Source organism: Hydra viridissima, unplaced genomic scaffold (assembly GCF_058129835.1).
Source record: "Hydra viridissima isolate aposymbiotic clone 2 unplaced genomic scaffold, HvirCarnegie_v1 scaffold_3, whole genome shotgun sequence".
In the NCBI taxonomy this organism is placed as follows: Eukaryota; Metazoa; Cnidaria; class Hydrozoa; order Anthoathecata; family Hydridae; genus Hydra; species Hydra viridissima.
Window position 1 is genome coordinate 11,159,888 of NW_028324302.1, and position 25,994 is coordinate 11,185,881.

The 25,994-nt window shown below is 33.0% G+C and overlaps 2 protein-coding genes and 1 long non-coding RNA gene across 9 annotated transcripts in view; all 3 read left to right on the forward strand.

Moving 5' to 3' along the window:
• The first annotated feature begins 4,802 nt into the window (after positions 1 to 4,802).
• On the forward strand, positions 4,803 to 9,762 carry LOC149890988 (uncharacterized). 6 transcript variants are annotated; one of them, XR_016451093.1, is made up of 5 exons: positions 4,803 to 5,141; positions 7,604 to 7,679; positions 8,183 to 8,366; positions 8,602 to 8,791; positions 9,131 to 9,762. It is a non-coding gene; the product is annotated as an uncharacterized LOC149890988 (long non-coding RNA). The 6 variants fall into 6 exon arrangements; XR_016451094.1 differs by having other exon boundaries at positions 7,618 to 7,679; XR_016451089.1 differs by having other exon boundaries at positions 4,805 to 5,141; positions 7,604 to 7,674.
• Positions 9,763 to 16,764: 7,002 nt separating this feature from the next.
• Positions 16,765 to 17,400, forward strand: LOC149890989 (uncharacterized). The gene has a single exon (XM_090082016.1). It carries the CDS (start codon positions 16,765 to 16,767, stop codon positions 17,398 to 17,400), a length of 636 nt encoding a protein of 211 aa, XP_089938142.1.
• A 3,250-nt stretch (positions 17,401 to 20,650) lies between these two features.
• LOC149890990 (uncharacterized) overlaps positions 20,651 to 25,994 on the forward strand; it is a 198,628-nt gene continuing 193,284 nt past the window's right edge. Inside the window, exon 1 of one of the 2 annotated variants that reach the window (XM_090082894.1) lies at positions 20,651 to 24,650. In XM_090082894.1, coding sequence (XP_089939020.1) covers positions 23,261 to 24,650 — 1,390 coding nt within the window. In that variant the 5' untranslated portion in view covers positions 20,651 to 23,260. The remainder of the gene's footprint in view (positions 24,651 to 25,994) is intronic. The other variant, XM_090082895.1, reaches the window with a different exon arrangement.

Consider the following 25,994-nt stretch of genomic DNA (forward strand, 5'->3'; position numbering starts at 1 on the left):
ATGCTTTACCATAAATTACTATTGAGACAAGAACCAATTTGCACTGGATTCGAGCAAATGTGTTAAAGACTACTAAATGTAGTAAAGAAAAAACAGAAGACTAGTAGAGAAAAAACAGAAAAATCTTCTGCTGTTGACTAAAGCAGTGAATACAGAGGCAGATAAAAGCTATGCGTTATTTTATTCTGAATAATTATTAAAATGAAGAACTAACATTTAATGCATAGCAGTTTATTTGCTTTCCAACCCAGTCTTTAAGGTGCCTAAAAAGGGGAAGATTTTATAACCATTCTTTTTAAGCATCCTAATGACTGCAGGTTCGATCCTACAACCTACAATTAGTTAAAATATTTATTACACATTTTCGACATTAATGTAATAAGAGGGATATTATATCATTACTAGGTTTAGAGTATTATTAACTTGGTGACAAAATCAGAATAAGATAATACTATTAGTACCTCTTAATTATAAATTGTTGAAATGTGTTAGTCTTGCAAAAAAGTAAAGTTGTTTTAAGATTTGTAAATTTTTTTTAAAATTGTTTTTAATGAAACATCTTCACTTTAAAATCTTATATAGACAGCGTTTTTAAAAAAAAAAAAAAAAAGAAAGGAAACAAAATATTTTTAAAAAATTCCCTTGTAAATACTCGGAAATATTTGGATCTGCTATTTCTTATTCTTTTCAAAAGTGAGCAACGGAAATTTCCTTGATTCGAGTTCTTGAGGGACAACCAAACATCGACATTACTGCTAAGCGCCGAGTCCACGGGGGCAACAGGGCCAGTGGCCTCCCCCCCCCCCGGAAATTTATGCACGGGGGCGAGAGTATCTATTCGTATTATCATTTTAATGCTGTAGCTGGTAGAAGCACCAGCAAGTGTGAATTGCACATTTTGACAGCCTTTTTAAGTATCAATACAAGTTTTCATAAAATCTGTCATAAATGTTTTTGAATTCCTTCAAAGATTTCTCGTTGACGGATTCTTCTGGCCGAAAAACGTTTTTGTTCTGTTTATTACCTAAATTTAGCGTTTATTCAAAGTTTACCACAGAAAGATTTAATATGCAAAAAGCCATTGAAAGATTTAATATGCATGAAAAATCAGCAAATCATTGATAAAATATTGCCAAAGAATCATGCGAAGATAAAGGTATAAATATATATCTTCACAAATTTCATCCTCGCACCAAAAATTTATGAAAGAATAAAGAGAAGCTCTTGATAAAATTATTTCCACTGTTGTTTTACTCGCAAGACAAGGACTCGCAAGACAAGGACTAGCCATTCGAGGTCATACAGATGACTCAAAATTTGAGTCAGTTTTCAAAAGTTAGAGCTACAGATGATTCGCAATTGAGTTCTTGGTTACAGAGAGAGAAATATAAATGGATTTTGCATGAAATAATAAACGAATTGCTTCAAATTATACCATCCAAAATAATCAGAGTTATTATTGCCGAAATTGAGAAAGTTAAATATTTTTCAATAATGCTTGACAAGACTTCAGACATATCTGTAAAGGAACAGATTTAATTGTGTGTTCGATCGGTCGACCGTGAGACATTTCAAGTTAATTATTTTTTAGGTTTTTATGGAACTGATTGTAAAACCATTTTCAAAGTGGTTCGTGATACCTTAACCATATTAGATTTACCCTTAAATGATTTAAGAGGGCAATGCTTTAATGGTGCTAGTAATGTTTCGGGATTTTAATAATAAGAGCCATCGAATCTAGAGCAGAGATATAAGAATATTGAATGTTAAATATAGAATAATATCGAATCTAGAGCATATATAAAAGAGCCATCGAGTTTAGAGCATTATTTTGATCTAGGCGGCTGAGCATCAAGGTTTACCTCTGACTCCCAATTGTCGTTATTGAATACAAAGTCTTTTCTAATGTAAATATAGATCAACTTAAATTGCATGGAGACATGTTTTGTAACATACCCAGAGCGACGAATCTTGCAAATCTTAATAAGATTTCTCAAAAGATTCCTAGTAAGATTAGTAAGTCTTGCAAGACGTGCAAGAAAACTAGTTAAACCTCATTAAGATTTATAAGTTTTCTTACGATTTCTTAGTTAGATTTGTAAGAGATGGAAGATCTTAATAAAATTCATAAGTTATAGTATGATTTCTTAGTTAGATTTGTAAGAGGTGGAAGATCTTAAGATTAAGTGTGCATGCGTACGAAATGCGTACTAATTAGCACAAAAAACATCCTTTGAATATTACAAGATCTTAAGGTTTTGTAATATTCTAAAGATATTTACCAAGATTTTTTAAGATCTTACGGATCTAATCCGATAGCAAATAATTTGAACTCATATTCTCAGATATAGATTAAATATTAGTAACCAAAACAAATATTTTAATTAATTTTAATTGAAAAATTAATAACATTTAAAATAAATTAACGATAATAATAATAATTAATAAAACTATTATTAAATTAAAAATGTTAACAATGTACATAAATGCTTGTTTTTTTTGTGTGTATATATTATATATACATTATTGTGTGTATATATTATATATATATTATATATAAGAAACAAAATCAATATATACAGCATATTCCTTGTAGAAGATTAGACGATAATACATCCAAATTAGTTTAAAATGAGAAAATTGAATTGAAAACTTTAAAAATCGAAAGTATTATAGATGAGATAGAATAATACACATAAAAAAACTACTTAATAAAAGGATAGATTTAGTGATAAATTTAAGTGAACACAAAAATTACAAAAAAAAAAAAAAAAAATGCTCTTTTATCTAGTGCTGTCAGTTCAAAATACTCAAAAAGTGGATGCAGAATAGGTTAATGTTCAGCAAGCAATATAAAATTATACAACATAAAACTGTTTTCAGTTTAATTGCTTAAATATTTCCGTTTTAGATCGAGTCCCAGCTGATTGATGGCTTTTACAGCAATATATCAATTGCTTCTTTAATTTTTTCTATTATTACACAAAATTCTTCAAGGTAGCTTTTTCTTGCGTTTTCGCCAGTATAATTTATTTTTGGATCGATTATATACTACTTTAAATTTTCTGTACCAAAAAATTGTATCGCCAATTTAATACCATATTTTCGACGGTTCATTACCAGCAATGGTGCATAAATTAAGACCCTCATGGATCTACAGTTCAGAAAAATTTTGTAATTCCTTTCTTTATTATTGATTAACTGTTACAAATAGCTTTACTACTGAAGGGGCAGGTACGGCTTCTTATACAAGCAAAAAACCGCCATTATCAGGCTTTATCGAGGCATTTAAAAATATTTAACATTAAAGACTACTGATGTCTTTAAAGAAAAAACTTGATTTTTCTCAAATATAGAAAAAATGGACAACTTTAGGTCTTCTTCAGTAGTCTTTAAATACAATACAATATTTAGTAACTTACAATAGGTTATCCAGTTAAACACAAAATACCACTTGGGTGGATCTATCAGCAGCATATAGTCCTAATTTTCACTGTTGTTAAATCTTTTTAAAGATTGTTCCAATTAAAGGTTTATTGTATTGGAATAGCCATTACAAAGTGCAGATCTTAGTTCTATTGAATTTTTAAGACCATTTAGGTTGACTGACTTTTATTAGAAAAAGCATCAAATATATCGTAGCTCGTTTGTAAATTTGTACATTTGTAGCTCTTACATAATTAGGGTAAAAGCTTTGTTTTTTGCAGCATTTCAATGAACTTTGAGCATGTGTAAGCTTTGAATTATCTGCTCTTTTCAACTGAAATGTGCACTAAACGTCCATACCCCAACAGCTGCTAACAGCTGTTGGGGTATGGACGATGTTCTTTTCCTTAAACAAAAAAAAATTAAATGTAATAACTAAAACTAAATATAATAACTAAATCTTAAACATAATCTGTATACTATTATTAGTAAAGCAATATGTTGCATATAATTCTAAGATATTGAAAATAATTAGTTTAAATCCTTTAAGTAAAGCTCTTGTTTTTTGGCTTGCTCTGCTGAAAAGTTATCAACTGAATTTGTCATAACTAACAGTTTTATTTAAATTTTCAAGAACTTTACAAGCTTTTGTTCTGGAGAAACATTTTCATCAGATTCCTAAAAAATATCAAAATCAACTAAAAATTTCATTACATTAGAGAAGTTAGCAAGTTATTATATCCCAGCAAGCACACAACGTTGTAACAACGTTGAAACAACGTTGAAATAACGTTGATCAACGTTGATCAACGTTGATCAACGTTTATTCAACGTTGTTTCAACGTTGTATGCTTACTGGGATGACATAAGACATGTACCAGAAAAAATCTGCGCTGACATTATAAAGGATATTTAACTATTGTATTTCGATAATGAATGTTATACATATATATATATATATATATTATGAAAGTACAAATTTTAATATGATTAAATTTCATTTAAGAAAGTTTGTAAAGTTTTGTACGTGAGAACTCACGCACTTTGCATTTTACACTCGACATCAGCTCTTGCACAGTCTTCGGTTGGACTTTCTTGGTAGCTCTAATCCATTTATTTTTGAAGTCTTTAATGCTTTTGGCGTCTTTTACATTGAACCTTAGTTTTCTTTTGACAATAGCCCAATATCTTTCGATAGGACGTAATTCGGAACAATTTGGTGGGTTGCAGTGTTTTCCAATGAAATCTACTTTATGTTCTCTAAGCCAGTTTAAAGTTGTTCCAGAGTAGTGACATGATGCTAAATCGGGCTAAAATGACGGGTTACCCGTGCGTGTTCTTAAAAACAGCAAAAGACGTTTCTTGAGGTCCCAGTAAACACGCTTTAGTTGGTCCAACTGACGGGCCAGTATTGGCTACAGTTGGCTAACTGTTGGCATTTCTTGCCAACCATTAACCGACTGTATACCGCGTGTTTTTGAATCGTAAGTTTCCCGTAAGTTTGTAAATGTATATTATAAATATATTCACTTAGACCATGCGACTAATTATCAAAATTATTCAAATAGATTCATTCAATGATTAAAACTATTCAATAGAGTTAGTTTAGTTTGAAGCTTTTTATCATTTTTTTTTCTTTCAAACGCTTTTTCTACCCTTTAATTAAACTTTTAAACTCAAACTCTCGTACACCTCTTAATATAACCGTTACGCTGGTAAGTAGAAATATTTTACATTTATCCATTAGTAACACATTCAGATATAATTTTTGACATTGGTTGAGTTTTTAATTTATTTTTATGATGACACCATTGTTGTATTTGTATAAGATATTTTAGCTCTATTTTAACTATTATCAAAAGTTTAAATACAGCTAAAATGTATATGTGCGTGTATAGTAACGGGTGATGACAAAAAAATGAGACTGCGTTTAAAAGGCCATAACTCCTTTATTTTAAATGATTTTTTTAAAATAAAAAAGGCATTAAGTAGAGAATTTTTCGAGCTTTCAAAACATATATTTAATTATCTTCTATTACTCCATTTCTACGAATATTATAGATTCGACCTTTTACCGATCCCATAAGGCGTTGTATGGCAGTAAAGTCAATCTTATTCAAACAATACTTTATTCTATTGCAAAGTTGATCAATAGTTTCTGCTTGCCAGGTGTTCTTGTATACTTCTCCTTTCAATTGAGACCAAAAGTCCTCAATAGGCCTGCATTCAGGTACGTTGGGAGGGTTGTCTTCCTTTTCAACAAAATTGATGTTATTTTGTCTGAAATACTGCACTACAGTTTTTGCGTAATGTGATGTTGCTAGGTCAGGCCAGAATATGTAATTGTCGTCTAGATGATTTGCTTTGATGAAAGGAACAAGTTTTTTTTTGATGCACTCGGTCAGGTATAATTCTTGCTTGATTGATTGCTTAGAAGGTACAAAAAAAGGTATAGAAATACCTTTAGCCGAAACGCAAATCCAGACCAACACTTTTTGTTCATATTTTTTAACTGGATCATATTTTACGCTTGGCGGTGTCAAAGCAGTGTTACTTGAGTAGAAATTTTGGCTTCCGTTAATGGTGCTATGCTTCAAAGTGAAATAAGATTCATCATCAATTATCCAATCGTGATTTTTATATTTTTCGTATAATCGACTGCATCTGGTTCTTATTTTACGTTTTTGTGACTCTGTTCTTAATGGAATCTTTGTTTTTTTTTTGCATTTAATATCTGTGTGTTTCTTCAATGTTTTGCATATAAAAGACTGATCGCACACAAATTTTCTAGCTGCTTGTCTTTGTGAGACGCCATCCTTGTGGTCAAACATGGTCTTCAGCTTAGTAATGTTCTTTTTCGTCATTTTTTTTGCGACTCGACCACTTCCTTTAACTCTTTGAGTTCCGATTCCATTTTCTGCGCGTTCAATTATACGGTATATGGTTGCTTTTGGTATTTTTTCTGCTTTAAAATGACAATAAGTGTAATATTTACCATTTTGCTTATTGTCCATGTAAAATCCATACACACGTTCACGGTGAAGCTCTTGCTTAGATTTGTTTATTTTCATTTTAAATCGTTAAATTTTAATTACTTTTTTTTTTATTTAAAACTAGAATAAATTTGCACTAAAATACATGCAAAATATATATACAGCTAATGGTATTAGTACATGCAAATTTAAATTGAACGCAGTCTCATTTTTTTGTCATCACCCGTTAGTATGTTTATGTGTGTATTTCTGTATGTATATGTATGTTTGTATGTATGTATCTATCTATCTATCTATCTATCTATATATATATATATATATATATATATATATATATATATATATATATATATATATATATATATATATATATATATATATATATATATATATATATATATATATATATATATATACACACACACACACACACACACAGAGTGTCTGCCAGATCAGGGGAATTCAGGGAAAAGTCAGGGAAATCAGATATCTGCAAAAAATCTAGGATAATCAAGGAAATTAGGTTGAATTTTAAAAAAATCAGGGAGAAATCAGGGAAAATGGCTCTTCATCAAACTTACATAACTTAAATAAGTTGTACATAGTACATGTAATATAAAAGTTTATTTGGCAGATAGTTTTATGAACTTCACTTGCATCAAGCGAATCTTGAATCTTCACTTGCAAAAATGTAAACAATTATACAACCCATATTAAATGTATCAATACTTGATACATTTAGTGTGGGTTGTATTATTGTTTACATTTTTGCAGTTGAAGAGCATTTTTCTAAACGAATCTAGGTCAATTTTTGTGAAGTTGAATTTGGGTAACTTTAAATTAAATCAAGGAAAACAGGTAGAAGATCAAGAAAGTATCAGGGAAAAGTCAGAGAAATCCACCTAAAAATATTGGCAGACATCCCTATGTATTTTGTATATATTGCATATAATATATGCCATATACAATATTGACATAATATGTGCAGTATATAAATAAATGGTATATGCAATTGTATATACAATATGACATATACATTTCATATTAAGCATATATAACATTTATATTATATTATATTATTATTATTATTATTATATATATATATATATATATATATATATATATATATATATATATATATATATATATATATATATATATTCATATAATGCATATAATTATAGCATTTTATTAAAAGGGACTTCGACTTCTGAAAACTATGAGAAAACTGTTCAAAATTTTGGGGATCAGGAAAGTAAGGTTTTGGATAAACTATTTGTTTTTTTGTTTTTGTTTTTGTTTTACTACTTGTTATACATTGTATATGTGTTACGCATACATACATTGATTATGATGCTGACATATTGACAAAGGAAAACTATTTATATTTTTTGTAAAAAAAATTAATTTGTTTTAATATAAGTCATAAATGGATGAAGGCTTTAAAAAAATACATATTTCATGTTACAAAAATACACATTTCTACTTTTTTATGCAGATAAAGGTTTTAAATAACGCTCTTTTCCATGGCCTTAATAACACAGCACAAAAATGTGCTAGAATACCATTTTTACAGCAATCAATTCACCTACAGGGATAAATAACATAAATGTTTAAAATTTTAACTCCAAATATTTGAGTTCCATAACACCTTTATCCATGTATGTCTTCAATTTAAAAACTAGATTGTGTTTTTGAAACCAGTTTTCCAATAAGATTCAAATGCAATCAAATATTATTTAATTATTTATGTATGTTTATAGAGAAGTTAGCAGCTTTGGAGTTAAGATTAACAGAACTGGAGCAAAAAAATAAGTTTTTAGAAGTTCAAAGTTTTTTGGATAATGAAGATATTGTTGTTCCCCTGGCCTTCCAATGGAAAGTAAGGAAGATTTGGAGAGGCTTAACCTTATGATACAGATGAAATCTGAGATGGCTCTCTATAAAGTTTGAAATTATTTTTTGTATTATAATGTTTCTAGCAGTCTTCAGGTTGCGTTTAAACTAGTAACTATTATTTTATAAGATCAAAGATAAGTTTTTTTATAAGTCTTATAATTGTAATTTATCAAAGGTAATTTAATAATACCTTAGTTATATTATACCGCATTACATTTTCATTTACCTTTGAAAAAATAGTTTAAATAAAAAAGTTGTAATATGTAGCATTATTTGTTTTTAGGTCGAATATCTGCGTTCTATTGGCGGTAAAGTTGAACGTCCAAAATACATATGATGTGTGTTGGGAGCCATGTTTTCCAAAAATTTTAGCGTTTTATGTAATCTAAACGGATCTTCAAGTAAGATGATAGCTACTGGAATGGGCAAGGTTAAGTTGCGATGTTATCATTTTGTGTTAAAGTGCTTACTATGTAAGTATTACTAGTTATGTAAATTTTTAGTCTATTAAAGTCAACTGTATTTTTATATTTACAAAAATATGTTTACAACACTAAGAAAGAATATAATATGTTAGTACTTATGACAATTACCAGTGTTGTCATTAGTTGTAAATTTGTAAGATATTATATTCTCCCTTGGTGACTTGAACTTATTATCATATGCACATATTTTTAAAACTGCTAACCAGTTAATGTAATTCTTGATTTGCAAAGTATACATATAAGAGCTTAAAAATAACTTAAAAATAATTTATATTTAAACAAAAAATAAATTGAGTTTTTAAATTTATTTTCATTTTATTCTTTTAGCAGCAGTAAGAATTCAGTATCTTAATTCCAAGGATAAAGATATTTACCCGATGGTTTCAAGATGGTTTCAGGGCGCAAATGATCAAGGAGATGGGCGAATAAATAGACAGACGAAAAGCAAGGTTATAAAAAATCAGTTGCAGTTAATCAATGAAAAGAATATTTAGTTATTATTTTCTTTTGAAAATTTATAAAAGCTTATTTTTCTTGATTTTATTTATAAATCTAATTTTTCTTAATTATTATTAATAATTATCTAATAAATCGCCAGGTTTTTAAATATTAGCGTTTTACAATATTATTTTTAATTAAAGTTGCCAATATTAGTTTCAAACCTTTAATAATATTAACTACAATAATAGAATATTTTTAGTTCTTTATTTGTAAATATTTTTCTTTAACGGTCTGGAAATAAAAGTGTAAAAAATTTGTTCTTTTTTTTGTATTCAACTAAGTTATCAATAAATAATACAATATTTTGTGTCGACAGTAATACTGTTTGGTAAAGTCTGATATACAAACAATCACTATTAGATAGAAAATTAAATATGAAAAAGCAAAGTTATACTTTGTTATTAAGCAATATTCAAAACATGATTTATAACTTTTGCACTTTCAATTTAAGCGCAAAAGTGAATTTAAGAAATCGCGAAAAAAAAATCATATAGTTGGGCCGGTAATGGTACCAACTGTTAGCCAACTGTTTTATTACTGTTGGGCCGTTAATGGCAAACAATTGTTTAAAAACAGTTGGCTAAGTGTTGGTAAAAGCGTTACGTTTTTTTCACGGTACCAACTAAATAGCCGACTGTTGGCCCAACTGTAGCTAATAGTTGGTTATTAGGATCGGGCCAACTACTTACCAACTGTTCGATGTTTACTGGGGTATTCTTTTATGTATATTTTGGTGTTAATTGTTCCCGTAGTCACAAAACAAGTGCTTCCTTCACCACATTCACAAATTGCTTGCCAAACCAAGGACGTATTAATAGATGGACGTTCAACGCATCGTTATAGATCAGAGGTGCCCCCAATTAGCCAAAAACTATGCGTATTACCGTCAATTTTCTAAATTCATGATACAGATATTCCGACTTCTACACGTCAAATTTGTTTCACTAAGCATCCCTCAGTAAACCCATTATAAATATGCATTTACTGAAGCTTATGGTTATAAAAGACAAAAAAATTAATCAAGAATAGCTCACAAACCTGAAAAAGGTTGATTTGAGCTATGAACTTTCCTTAATAAAAGTTTAACTGTGTTTAAACTTTGACGTCTAAAACTATGCTTTTGCAAAAAGGCTATGTATGGTTTACTAGAATGGATAGAGCAAAGTGAAACAAATTTTCTTTGTTAAGTTGAAATTGCTATGATATAGTTTAAAGGCCGAATAAGAGATTTTCAGAGTTTTTTTCACCCCACTCTCAGAATATGTTTCCCACTTTAAGGCTCAAATCAGAGAGTATTTTTTATTTTTGTCGGAAATGTGGAACTGATTTGCTTTGTTTTTTTTTTTCTTGAATTAGTGATTTTTTTTTTTCGCTAACGTCCTAGTTATAAATTTTCTTATTTTCGATATCTAAATCGCATTTTGTCTAAAGGTATTATAACTAAAAGCATCTTAAAGTTCACTATTGATTTCAGAAATTGGAAAGAAATATTAAGTATGTATTTTTAATTAGCATTTTTGATAAAGCATTTTTAAACAGTCAGTCATGTAAAGCTACTTTAACTTATAATGATCTTATTATTTTTATTATTGTTGTTGTTACTAATAGTAACAACATATGGTAATAAAAATAATAAGACCATACATTTCGTTGCATATTCTTGAGCCTTCTACAAGTGATGTACAACCTTATTTTTAACCTTTTCTAGATATATCAAAAGAAGTAATCTTATATTCCTATTTATTATCTCATTACTGGATAAATAATGAGTCTTCATGAGGAATATTTAAAAAATTTATGTAGAAAGTGTGGCAGCATAATAAAACAGGATAGTCACTATCAGTTAAAACATGTTGTTATCTTTAAACAAGCAACTCTTAGTTTTTATAAGCTGGATAAGAGACAATCAAAAAGTTCATCCTGAATATTTATGCAAATCATGTTGTATGGTCTTATGCAGGTTAGATTTAAAATCAAAAAAAAGCTTCGAAGCTAAGAGGAATGATATATTCTTCACTTTTTTGTAAACACACAGAAACCTGTTATGTATGTAACACACTCACAAGAGTTGAAACAAAAAAAAAAAAAAAATACATGTGATAAGTATTCATCAACAGTTAAAAGCATTTGCATCAAAGCATGGTTTTCACTGTTACAATGAAAATAACAAAAATTATTTTGTAATAGTTAAAATCAATAGTTATCGCCAATCAAATAGCATGTGGAGACTAATTTTTTAAACCGTGAAGCGCCACTATCAAAAAATATTAACAAATATCATCCATATCTACTAAATCTTCAATCTGCTAATATCATATTCTCCAAAATTTCATGCATAAACATTTGTAAATGTTATTATGACTTTCACTATCTTATTTTCTAATCAGAAATAAATTTTCTGATTTAAAAAAATTCCGAAGCACATAAAATGAGGATGTCGGAATAATTGAAATAAAAGAAGGCAATACAGTTGAAAACTTTAAAGTTATTAGACATAAAGATTGTTCATTAATATGTTCAGAAGTCTGTTGTGATTTTAGTACCATCTACCATACTAACTTGTCTGTAATGGAATCCAGGTTAAAGAGAAACGAAAGTTAATTATCCATTACCTTTAACTAGCCATTTTTTAACTGTGTACATTTTCTTACACCAGTATATGTAATAAATGTAATAAAGACAACTTGCATTCTTCTATATGGAAGTTCAATAGTACATTACAACAATTTAGAGTTTTGAATAATTTCTAATATCAAAATTAAGAATTATTTAAGAATTATTACAATATTTTCATATTCTGGGAGTATTTACAAATATAAATTAGCACCAGTTTAGACGTTAAGTTACACAACATGTGAGTATAAACACACCTTTAGTGCCAATGTAACTTTTCTTTTTATGCTTTTTAAAATTCGATTCCCTAAGATATTTATTGTGACATTTCGGACAGGTAAATTTAGTTATTAAGCGTTCTTCTGTTTTTTTCAGCATTTTGGTTTCTTCTTCTGCAATCAGCTTCTCTGCAGGAATTGCTGGTGGTATGAGCTCCAATTCAAAATCCTATGATAACAAGTCCGCTAACTCTTCAAGATCTATCTCAATGAAATCATCCACAACATAGGCGTAGAACGCGCCGGGGCTCGGGGGCTCGAGCCCCATCCGGAAATTTGTCGCTGGGGCTTTGCCCCACCCGGGAAAATTCACCAAGTTTTCAAAAATATTTAAAAAACAAAAACCATAATTTACATAAACATTATCAAATATAACAATTTATAAACGATTGTAATATTTCCGCAAATACCTATGGTGATTTTTAAAAGTTTAAGCTTTGAAAAGTTTATTTTATTTTTCGAATTTCAGAAGTTCCACGCTTGTGATGAGTCTCAAGGGAGTTTGAGATCGGTATTATTTATATTAATTATTTACCAGTATTATTTATATTAATCATTTACCCAAATAAAAATGCCTTTACCTCGTAGTTCAAGAGAAAAAGATTCGTACGAAGCTTTTATTTTAAACAGATTTTCTAATTGGAAGAAAGCGTTGCAAATTTTTGGTTCTCTCGAGCGATCTGAACTCCATAGGGCGTCTGTTAGTATGATCGCCTCAGCAACACTGGAATCGACCGTTATCCAACAGCTTAATCATCATCAAAATAAAGAAATGATGGATAATCGTACGGCTTTATCAAAAATATTTACAACACTTCTTTATTTGGTAATTCCTCAATTTCGTTTAAGAAAAATTTAAGATAAACTATCAATCATTAAATTTATTTACTGGATAACTAAATGTTTCTTCTTAATGTATTAGGGAACGAAAGGTCTTGCCATTCGTGGAAAGGTTGAAAATAATTCAAACTTTCGCATGCTACTCAAACTACGAGCAGACGATTATTTGGAACTGAAGAAATGGTTGAATCGTCCTGAAAAGCAAAAGTGGCTCTCGGCTGAAATTGAAAACGAAATCTTACAAGAATTTGCTCATGCAACGCTTCGTAAGCTATGCGAAAGTATAAGGGAATCACAATTCTATAGTTTGATGGCCGATGAAACAACGGATATGTCCGCGAAACTTGACACAAATGGAAAAGAAAATGGAGTTTTTCTATACATTATAATGCACATCATCGGCGCTTCTGGAAGCTGGTGGGAATCGAGAGTCAGAATGTACGACGGCAATTTACCTCCTGGAAACGGAACCGTTCTCAGTCCTTGGACACCTTATAATACAAACAATTATACTACTTTTTCTGGATATGACGGTAACAGCAAATGCATCTTTTCATCGCCTGGATTGGAAGATTTTTACTTGTCTTCGTGGAACGGATCAAACGTATCCTCGTTTAACAACACATCGACGGGGCTACTGTACCAATCCAATGCTTCAATTGGGTCCACTACAACCATTTCCTTTTACAGAAATTTTGCAAATGCAAATTCCATGCCCAGCGTTGCAGCCGGAAGAAGACTCGTCGTCACGCTCAACTCTGGAGACGCACAAGTCGGTCAATCCGGAAGCTTTAACCTTCTTCTCGGACAAGCCTATTATTATGCTTAAAAATTCAAAGAATTTACAGACATAAGTTTAGCTGAACCATGAAAAAATATTATGCAAAATAAAATAAATAAATTTCAGCACAAATGAAAATGTCTGAGGCTTTAAGAATCTGTGATAAACTTTTGCAAATAGCAGAAACTAAAGAGAAATATCGGTATTTTCTTGAAAGTAAAAAAGAAGACGAAGAATGGAGAGAAAGATTAAGAAAAAAGTTTCCTTTACTGTTAAAAAGATGAGAAGAATCATTTGTATTGACGAGAATAAGTTGAAAGGCACCGTTTATTTTAACGATCATTTGGATCATCCTCCTAGACGGCTTTGTCGTCGTTCCAGATGTGAAGTATTTGCTCAAAGAGACATTAAGTTGAGCCGTTCAACCAAACAGACGATTGTTTTTATGTTCGGGATTAAAGTGGAAAAAGGTATTGCTTTGGTGAATTTGAGACATGAGCTAAATTTAAAGCTGAATTATTTCAGACACTTTTTGCTTTTTTCAGAGTCTGTAGAGAACGTCTTCATGGAAATTTATAACAGAAGCGACAAAGACGTCGTGATTAAAAAGGGAGAGAGTCTTTGCATTGTAAATTTCTTTTAGATCCTTTGAAGCCATGGAGGCGAGGGAAGAAAATTTTTTATTTCTCCTTAATAAAAAAATGGATTATAACAGTTATAAAGGAATATACCCCACTCTTCCAACGGCTCCAGTGGATGATGGAGGACACATTTACCGTCTTCAAAAAATAAGCGAAATCCAAAAAGAGATTGACAACGAGAGGAAAAAGAGAATTTATCTCAGCAAAAAGTACCATCGCGTTTTCAGGATCATTTCGAATGTGGACAATACGATGCAGGGATTGTGCATAGCATTGGGTGCGACTGGAATAGGGCTTTTGTCAACCATTATTGCAAGTCCAGCAGCGATTGCGTGTAAAGGTGTGGCTATTGGAATGGGTTTTTTATCGATTGTCGGAGTTCAAGTGAATAAAAGAATGGCTTTGAAAGCGGAAAAGCACGAAAAGATAAAAGTGTTGGCAGAGTCAAAATTGAACACGATCAGCGAGCACATTTCCAAAGCGTTGATGGATAATAAAATAAGCGATTCAGAGTTTCAATTGATTCTTGGTGAGTTTCAAAAGTTTAAAGCGTTGACGGAGGAAATACGAACCAAAACTAAAAACGGAATAGATGAATTGGCTAAAGAGACACTTATCCAAAAAGGTCGAGATGACGCGATTCAAGCGTTCAACAATTTTTATAAAAAGGGATCTGGAAAATAATTTCTATTGTATTTTAAAAACCATGTCTTTTTTTAAAATACAAGACCCGAATAAAAGAGATGAAATTGTGAGAGAGATTAATGACAGAAGAAAGAGAATTTATCAGAACAGCATCAACGACAACATTTTAGATGCAAATTTTCGGACGGATGTGGGAAAGCTGTTTAAGCCTCTTATTCAAAGCAACGAAAAGACGCTCAAAAAGATAAAATCCGAGGTTAAAAACGAGGTTAAAAACGAGGTTAAACCAGAGCAGTATTTAGAATCAACAGGATCTATTTTTCCTGAGGACGACCAATTTATAAAAAGTTTGTTTGATCTGGACACAAGAGCAAAATTTAAAAGAAGCTTTAAGAACAAGTTTGAATTGAGCAAAAGCGATGGTCAATATACGATTGGAAAAATGGGAGTGATGTTTGAAGGCAACGATATTATTGTTGGAGGTGAAAAGTATGAAGGAACCAAAGGTCTTTGGGATCTCATGACCAATCCAAACGTTTCAAAGAATGTGACAGCAGAAGATGTGGCTAATTACTCGAAAATTTTAGTAGAGAGTGAGGCTTTAAAGTCGGATGCGAGGTATAACAAACCCAGAGCTTCAGAGATTGAAAAATACAATCAATTCATCATCCCTATTGAAAATGAGCTGAAATCTCACAAGGGTAGAGAAGATCCTGTTTCAGCTCCTACTAGTTACGATCTTCAAATGCTTGATCAAAAGCTTGCTGAAAAAGAAAAGAGGAAGGAGCAGTTAAAAAAGGAGTACAGTAAAGGTTTAGCACTTATTGAAGAAAGAAAAGATACGATGAGTGTTGAAGAATATAATAATTACAAGGATCGCATGAAAAAAGTTTATGATAAGAAAAAGAAAGGTTTAGGAGTGATCATTCTTCCGAGCGATCCGAATGCGTTGGTGGAAAAGCTTGAATTGAGCTTGGCTGCTTGTCGTGCTGGGAATACGGGATCGAGAAATGAAGCTGTGAGCATTTGTGATGAGCTGTTGAGACAAAAAGTGATTAATAAAAACCAGTACAAATCAATGATGAAGGTCATCGAGGTAAAATAATTTTTTTCGCGTATTTAAAAATGATCATTTACAGAAACAGATATGTTAAGAAACACGTTGTTGGAGGAAGTGGAATCATGGACACGTTGCGTAATTTTTTAAAAAGAGCAGCAGCATCGGGCGCGTCGAGAGCAGCGTCTAATTTGGCTGGCAAGATTGCAAAAAGCGAGTTGGGAAGAGAGGCGATTACAGCTGCAAAATCTGCAGGAAAAGAGTTGACTTCTTCGGCGATTGCGACAGCGAAAGATGTGGCTATTGACCAAGGCAAAAAGGCGCTAGAAAAGGTGTATGGCAAGACTGGAACTCCAAATCCTAAAAATGCTCCAAAAGTTGCTCTTACTCAAAAAAGCAAAGACATTATTTCCGGAATGATTGGGCCATCAGCTCCAAAGGTTAGCGGCGATTATTCCTCTCTTGGAGGGTCTCTGTCCATGAAAAACGCCATCCGAATCCAAGACCTGGTAAAAATGGGAAGAGGCCTGAAGATCGCATAAAAATCACTTGTGATTTCCACGGATCTAAGGGATCTGAAAAATTTTTTTCTTTGGTATAGAAAAATGGCAAATTCAGATGTTTTAGACATTACAGAAGAAATCATCATCGATGAAGATATTGAGAGATATGAATTTCACGAATATGAACCGGTTAGCACCAATTTAAACACGTCCGGTGAGATAAGAATCAACATTGAGCAGCAAGATTTGTTCACGCGTCCCTGTGATGCTTACCTTTTGGTGGAAGGAAGAATGACAAAAGCAGACGGTACTTCCTATGCGGATGCGGATGTGGTTACTCTTGTTAACAACGGCATCATGCACCTGTTCAGTCAGATTTCTTATCAGTTGTCGAATCAAGAGATTGAGACCATATACAGTCCAGGTCAAGCCACTACTATGCTTGGTTACCTGAAATATCCTGTAGAGTTCCAAGTGTCGGAAGGAATGAATCAGCTGTGGAATAGAGACAGCACTGCCCTTGCCGATCTTGCAAACAATAGCGGTTTTACCGCAAGACAGGATTTCATCATTAAGCAGCCTGCTGATAAAGGCACCTTTTCATTCTGCATTCCTTTGAAGCACATTTTTGGTTTATGTGAAGATTACGAAAAAGTTCTTTACGGATTCAAGCACACCCTTGTAAGAAAGTTCTTTACGGATTCAAGCAATAACCCTTGTAAGAAAGAGGGACGTTGATGCGATTTTTAAGAGCGAAGCAACAGCCGCAGGAAAAGTAACCTTGAGCAAACTGTCTTTGTTTATGCCTCATGTCACTCCCTCTGTTATGGCAAACAACCGTCTTTACAAACTCATCGAGTTTAAAGTGGACGTTCCATTGTCGTTTAGATCCAGACAGTGCGACACCATTGCCGTGCCAGTGTCCAATACGTTCAGTTGGAGGTTAAGTGCTAGGTCAGCCAGTGAAAGACCAAGGTACATCATTGTTGGATTTCAGACCAATAAAGACGGCAGTCAAGATCTAAACCCTTCCGTATTCAACCACTGCGATTTGAAAAACATGTATGTGACCTTAAACAGCGAAAGGTATCCTGCTGTGGATTACGACTTGGCCTTTACAAACAACAAATTTTCTAGGGCTTACAGAGACGCATGCAAGTTTGACAACAAGATTTTTGGAGTAAGCGAAATTGTCGCCCAGCCGAATATAACAGCGCTGAACTACAGACACATTTGCCCTATTTTAGTTTTTGACGTGAGTAAGCAGGCTGAGAGGTTAAAATCAATCGTGTTGGACGTGCAAATTAAAGCCACCTTTAACGCAAACGTTCCTGCAGACACTCAAGCCTTTGCCGTGGTGATCTCTGACAAGCTGCTCAGAATCAAATCCGACGGAAACAAAATGAACGTTGTGTATTAGGTGTCTCAAATCCTTTGGATCCGTGGAAATCACAAGTGATTTTTAGATCCTTTGGATCCGTGGAAATTCTTCGAATTTTTAAGAAAAATAAATGGGTCCTTAATAAAAGGATGAATTTTACGAAAAAGGATTTGAAAAATTTACTTATCGAAAATGGCGTTTCCAAAACGCCTAAAAGTAAAATGGGTTTGGCGATAATTGCGCTGGAGAACTATCTGATCGATAAAAATGCGATGATGGAGGACGTCAAACCGATAGACTCCAAATACGAAAGGCTCCGTTCGATCCGAAATAATCCCGTGACTGTAAAAATGACGCACGCTGAAACAGGAGAAGTGATTGAATACGGCTCTCTTTACAAAGCGATGAAAGTGACGGGACATGGCAACAATTATTTTGAGAAGCGAAACGGCAAAATGGATGAAAATGGATTTAAAATAGAGATTATTAAATAAAATGACGTTTCACCCGTTTTTTCTAGAGTGTAGCCAAAGAGAGCCTGATGTGAAAAAGAAAAGACAGCTTGAGGCTCTTGCGTTCAAGGATGAGAGTGGCTCGTTCAAAATTCCTGAAATGTACAGCGATGAAAAAAGAGACGAGCTTTACGCGATGTTGTGGGAAGAAAAAGAGGATGACTTTTCGAGGATGGAGAAAAAAATCAAAGAGCACAACAGAGAGTGGGTCCATTTGAAAAAGCGAGAAAAGCTGAGAGCGATTGACAAACGCGTTCTTGAATTGGACTGCGATTGGGAAGAAAAGAAAAAAATGTCTGCAAAAATGAAAATGGACACGATGCTCCAAAAATTCGAATATTTTCCTTTTGCTGAAAAATAGAAAAAATTGAATTCGAGTAAAATAAATTACGACGACTAAAAAAGATGGGTAACATGCAAAGTAAATTTGTCATTGAGAAAAAGTTTGATCTTTTAGTCGTTCTCGACATCGAGTCTGAGCTGTCTCCAGATCCCATAGTTCGAAAAATTCAAAGAAGGGTGCGAGGACTTTCTTTGGAAGCTAGAAACCATATTTTAAAATGCTGTAAAGATTGTTCTTTTGAAGTTCTTGACACGATTGTACAACTATTTATTGATGCCGAAAGGCATGATAAGGTTGATTATCTTGCCAAATTTTTAAGTTCTCGAAGATCGTATAGTAGATGGTAATTGCTTTTTTAGATTCTTTGAATCACTGGAAATCACAAGTGATTTTTTAATTCTTTTTGAAGAATTGAAAAATGAATTGGCTTAAAAAAAATTTCATCTAAAATAAAGATGGAAGATTTGGTAAAAACTATACCTCAAGACTTTGAGCAGTGGGAATCAGATCGAGTGGTTACTTTTTTAAACACTCAATTTCAACTTCTTCGGTTCAATGGTACAATCGGTCAACAAATTGGTTACGCTTGACAATTAGGTCGTTGGTGTCAAATGCATCCCAATGTAAAAGCTCACAACAGCCGAAGCTCTGTCATGTACTGCAATGAAAAATGTAAATGTTATTTTTGAAGAATTAAAAAATTGAATTCGAGTAAGATAATTTACGACGATTAAAAAAGATGGCTATTAATGAACTAGAAGAAAGAATAAACGAGTTGGAAGAAAAAAAAGAGTCTACTAGAGAGGAGATATACGCGTTAGAAAGTGAGAAAACAAAACTGGTTCTAAAAAGAAAGGTGACGGCGGAAAGAAAAATAAAATTACCGTACAAAATCAAAACGTGGGATGAAGAAAAAAAAGAGATTTTGGAAGATCTTGAATTGTCTGAGTTGAAGAAAAAAGCAAGTTCGCCCAAAGAGAAAAAAAAGGTGGCTCAAAAAATAAAAGAGATAAAAGAGAAAAGAAAAACTCCAATAAGTGAAGAGATGAAAGCTGAGAAAAAAATAATTTTAGAAAGAGGTAGAGAGCTCTCGATGAAAATAAAAAAGGTGAAAGAAGAAATAAAAATGCTGCATGGCAAAATAAGTGATATGGAACTAGAGAGAGTCAAATTGTGTACTGAAATAATGTATTTGGAAGGTAAATGTAGAAAGGAATTTTTTGAAAACTGGAATAAATATTTATAAGATCCTTTTTTAAGATCTTTAAGATCCTTGGAAACCACAAGTGATTTTTAATTCTTTTTGAAGAATTGAAAAAAATTGAATTAAGACAAATAAAATCTTTCAGTAATAAAAATGCATTACACAAAAAAGGCTTTGAAAGAGTTGCTGAGGGAAAATGGTGTTAACAAAACAGCAAACAATTTGTTGGCTTTGACACTGATCGCGTTTGAAAACAATTTGCTCAATAAAGACGAATTAATGGAAAAGGTGAAAGAAAGAAAACCTGTTGGAAGACCGAGATTGCCTATAAAGGAAAAAAAGCCTGTCGATCCTAAATGGCAAAGACTTGTTGAAATTAGAAACCATCCCTTCACTTATAAAATTACCCATGTTAAAACGGGGGAAGTGACTGAATACAAGTCTCATTACCAATTAAGAAAAGAAACGGGTCACTACTGGAGATACTTTGACAATAAACACGGTTATCAAATAGAAGTGATTAAGTCGTAACGAGATTTTAATTTGCTGAAAATTAAAATTTTTTTGATCACGGCAAAAATTGAAATGGGTTAAAGATTTTTTTTCTCTTTATAAAATGGATAAAATGAATGTGAAAGAGTTAAGAGAGATGGCTAGAGGCTTAGAACTCAAAGGCATCTCAAGACTAAGAAAAGCTGAGCTCATTGAAGCTATAAAAAATACGAAACCCATCATTGGGTATGGTCCTCGTAGACGCACGACTGAGGCAAGTCCGCTTCCTAGTCTGATTGCTCCAAGTCCGGTTATTGCACCTGTTCCTGCTCCTCGCCCCGTTTCCAATGACTTGATTTCGTTCGGGTCTGCTCGCTTGCAAAATCGAGTGACAAGAGATATCGCATCCATCCTTGACACACCTGTTATCAATTCAACAAACGTCATTGCACCCAAACCTGTTCCTGCGCCAAGATGGCTTTCAAGAATTGCAACGACTGTCTACAACGGTTTCAACAAAATAAATGCTCTCGTTGATCCATACGTTCCAACTGCAGTGAAAAATGCAGTGAGCAGCGTTAGAAATGGAGTGGAAGAAACAATCAAGTCTCTCAAAGACGTCGTATTTGGTGCTCCTGTTAAGTTTGTATTGACTAATCATGCGCTAAAACACGTTACTGAGCAATTTACTTACACCCCCTCTGTTCGATATGAAAACCCTGAAGCCTTTTTAAACATGGTCAAAGAGGCTGTCATCAAAGTCATTAAAAAAAACACAAAAACGAACCTTGTTTTAATCTGCGAAATGGCACGTGTAAATATTGCTACTGGAGAAGAAAATCTTCGCACTGTGGTCTTCCCGTCTATATATGAAGTTTTCTCGAATCAACAGACAAAGGAGAAAGCTTTAAAACATGGAAAGAAAGAATTCTTGAAAACATGTCCAACTACAACAAGGAAGGATCCAATTGGAGAGTTAACAAAATTTTAAAAGTAGAAGTTAACATGATCGATTGGATACCTTTCAGCGGTTCTTTCTACATGGAGCTATCTCCTATCTTAAAAAGTAAAAAGGCGATCATCAACATGAAAAACAATGACAATAAATGCTTTATGTGGAGTGTCACTAGGGCGCTGAATCTGAAAAATAGAGACAACGAAAGAATTGATGAAGACTTGATTCTAAAATCAGAAGAGCTCAATTGGAATGGAATGGAATTTCCAGTCTCTCTTACTCAAGGTATCAACAAGTTTGAAGCGAATAATCCAGATATTAGCATCAACGTCTTTGGGTACGAAGAAAAAATAATCCATCCTTTACGAATATCCAAAATTTTAGATCGAAAGCATAATATTGATTTGCTGCTCATTTCAAACAAAGACACTAACCATTACTGTCTCATTAAAAACTTAGGTAGATTGGTTGGTTCTTCAGTAACAAAAGAAAAAAGAAAACTACATTTTTGCAGAAATTGTATGCAAGCTTATGACCAAGAAGAAAAGCTTCAAAAACATCAAGAAGACTGCTATAAACACATCTCAGTTCGAATTGAACTTCCTAAAGAAGGAACAACCGTTCAGTTTAAAAACTACAACATGTCCATGAGAGTTCCGTTTGTGGTCAATGCCGACTTTGAATGTTTCACCAAACCTGTCAACACTTGCACCCCTGACTCAAAACAGTCATACACCAAACAATATCAAAAGCATGTTCCAAGCTCGTTCAGCTACTTCATCAAATGCTTCGACGAAACCATTTATAAAGGAAAACCAGTCATGTACACAGCAGAAAGCGAAGAGGATGACGTGGCTCAAAAGTTTATCACCATGCTTGAAGCAGACCTTACAAAGATTTGGAACGTTAGCGATTCACTACAAAAACAATGGAAGAATAAGAGAATAGAGACTGATGAGGATAAGAAGAAGTTTGAAGCTGCAACCAAATGTCACATTTGCAAAAATGATCTTAACGGTGACAAAGTGTGGGATCACTGTCATTTGACTGGAAAGTACCGTGGAGCTGCTCACAACAAATGCAACATAGATTATCAAATCCCAAGTTTCATACCCATTTTTTTACACAATTTATCCGGTTACGATAGCCATTTGTTCATCAAGAAATTAGGCGGAGAGCTCAATTGCATACCCAACAATGAAGAAAAATACATCAGCTTCTCAAAAAAAATCAAAGTGAGAGAATATATTGATGAGGAAACTGGAAAACCAAAAAAAGTAAAGAAAGAAATGAGGTTTCTTGACAGCTACAGATTCTTACCCTTCGGTTTAGACAAACTAACTAAAAATCTAACCGATGCATAAACGTTAGAAAATATTATCCTGAAGATAAACAGTTCAACTTGATAAGAAAAAAAGGCATTTACCCTTATGACTGGGTAGACTCCACTGAAAAGTTTTCCGATACGCAATTGCCTCCTATCGAAGCATTCAACTCCAAACTCAATGGAACTAAAATAAAAGAAGAAGAATATGCGCATGCGCAAAACGTTTGGAACGTATTTGGATGCAAAACCTTTAAAGATTACCACGAGCTGTACAACATCTCAGACGTGCTCATTCAAACTGATGTTATTGAAAATTTTAGAGACGTATGCATAAAACATTACGAACAAGATCCCACCTGGTATTTCACCTGCCCTGGGCTCGCTATGGAGGCCTGTTATAAAAAGACTGAAGCTAAAATAGAACTTTTTAGCGATCCTGATATGCTTCGCATGACTCAAAAAGGAATACGCGGTGGTATCAGCATGATCTCAAACCGATATGGAACTCCCAATAACAAATACATGCAAGACTATGACCCTTCACAACCATCTAAATTCCTCCAGTATTTAGACGCCAAAAATTTATACGGATGGGCCATGAGCAAACCTCTTCCCGTTGGAGGATTCAGATGGATGACTGATGAAGAGCTTAAAAATTGGCGTCGCATGCCATGCATTCTCGAAGTCGATTTAGATTACCCCGATCACCTTCACCATTTACACAATGATTACCCTTTGGCTCCTGAAAGATTAACCATTGGAAAAGTAGAAAAACTGGTTCCCAATTTAAACAATAAAGTAAAATACGTCGTCCATAATGAAAACCTAAAACTCTATGAACAAATGGGATTAGTCATCACCAAAATTCATCGAGGCTTCACCTTTAGAGAAGAACCTTGGATGAAACCATACATCAGTTTCAACACCGAAAAAAGAACAGAAACACCCTTCGAATCTGATAAGGAATTTTTCAAACTCATGAACAACTCCGTCTTTGGAAAAACCATGGAAAACATCGAAAATCATGTTGACGTTAGACTTGTCACCACAAAAAAAGAAGCCTTAAAATTATCCAAAAAACCTCAATTCGAAAGCTTCACCATTTTTGATGAAAAATTAATCGCGGTTCACATGAAGAGAAAAAAGTTGGTTTACAACAAACCTGTTTTTTTAGGAATGTGCATCCTCGACATCAGCAAAATTTTAATGTTTGAACACCAATATGACTACATGAAGCCTAAATACGACAATAAAGCCAAGCTGCTCATGACCGACACTGACTCGCTCTTTTACGAAATCGAAACGGAAGATTTTTACAAAGACATTGCCAATGATGTACTTGAAAAATTTGACACGAGCGAATTTCCAAAAGACCATCCCGCTATTCAAAACGTTGGATTCAAAGTAGGTGAAAATAAAAAGGTTATTGGCAAGTTCAAAGATGAGGCTTCTGGTAAACAAATTAAAGAGTTTGTTGGACTTCGACCCAAGCTATACTCTTACTACATCCCTAAAGAAAATGAAGAACACAAAAAATGCAAAGGAGTCCAAAAGAACGTGGTTAAAAATCACATCAAACATCAACATTACTACAACTGCTTAATGGATAAGAAAGAAAAACTTGCAATCATGAACGTTATCCGATCTCATCTTCATGAAAATAACACCGAAGAAATCAACAAAGTCGCACTCAGTGCTAACGACGATAAGAGGATCCTATTGAATGATAGCACTCACAGAACCTTGGCTATTGGACACTACAAAACAAGGGACGGTAAGAAAATTGAATAAAAAGGTAAGAAAAAGACGTCAAATATAGATTTTAATAGTTCTTCTGATAAGAATTTTAAAAAACGGTATCAATGCGCTAGAACCCGACATGATCACATCAAAGCTATCACCCTTAACTATGGGAAACCTACCAATGAGCTAGAACCAGCGTACCCCCCAATATATAAAGGTATCGATGCGCTAGAACCCGCATTTTCATACTACTGTCGAGAATTCGGCCTATCAGAGTATTTGTTCTACTGAGATGTAAATATTCAATATAAGTTAATGCCATTTTGAACATTGCGTCAAAAATTGTACAGCTATTCACGAAAGTTTAAACGATTGCAGAATTTTCAAATCTAATCTTCGGTTTTTCTTGAATAAAAATCTAACGGAAATAGATATCAAAATAATTATTTTTCCAATTTGGTAAATAGGTTAGTTGTTAATAGAATAAGAAAAAGTAGGTTTTGACTCATTACCGTTTACTCAGAAATTTCATTAAAAGGTAGCTGATACAAATTAAGAGGTTTCACAAAAGTTTAAACGATTTTATTTAGGATCAATTATTTGCTAATTAATTGATAAATCCGCTGCGAAACTTTTTTTCGCAGCGAATTTATCAATTAATTAGCAAATAATTGAGTTGTTTTTCAATCAAAAAATTCATCACAACATCATCAGGCAGCTTTTAATTCATTCAAAATCAACTTAAAATATTATGAATTTCAAATTAATTTCAATTGCGTGCAAATGGGTCGAAAATCAGTTTCTAATGACATCAAATGGCAAGTTATTGGTATGGCGCGGACAAAAAATCACACAAACGTTCAAATAAGCAAAATACTTCACATTTCTGAATATTGCGTTAGAAAAGCCATCAAAACCTGGGAACTTACCAAGGACGTCTCCGACATGCCGCGTACTGGAAGACCATCTAAACTCAGCAACCGTGACAAAAATGGTATATTCAGAATGAGCAGAGAAAACCCCAGACTCAGCTACAAAAAGCTAGCACAAACCTTCAATGAGTCAAAAAATAATGCAAAAGTTAGCAGAGAGCTCGTGAGACGAACATTGTCGGACAAAGGTATTGGAACGTACATAGCGGCTAAAAAACCTATTCTTTCAATCACGGATAAACGTGAACGACGAGTGTGGTCCAAAGAAAGGCTGGACTGGTCTGTAGAACAGTGGGCAAAAGTTATTTGGAGTGATGAAGCTAACTTTCAAGTTGTAAACCGCAAGGGAAGAATCTATGTCAAAAGATTTGCAACTGAGAAATATTCAGACAGGTTTTTGCAACATCGTCGACAAGGCGGTGGAGGTTCGGTTGGCATCTGGG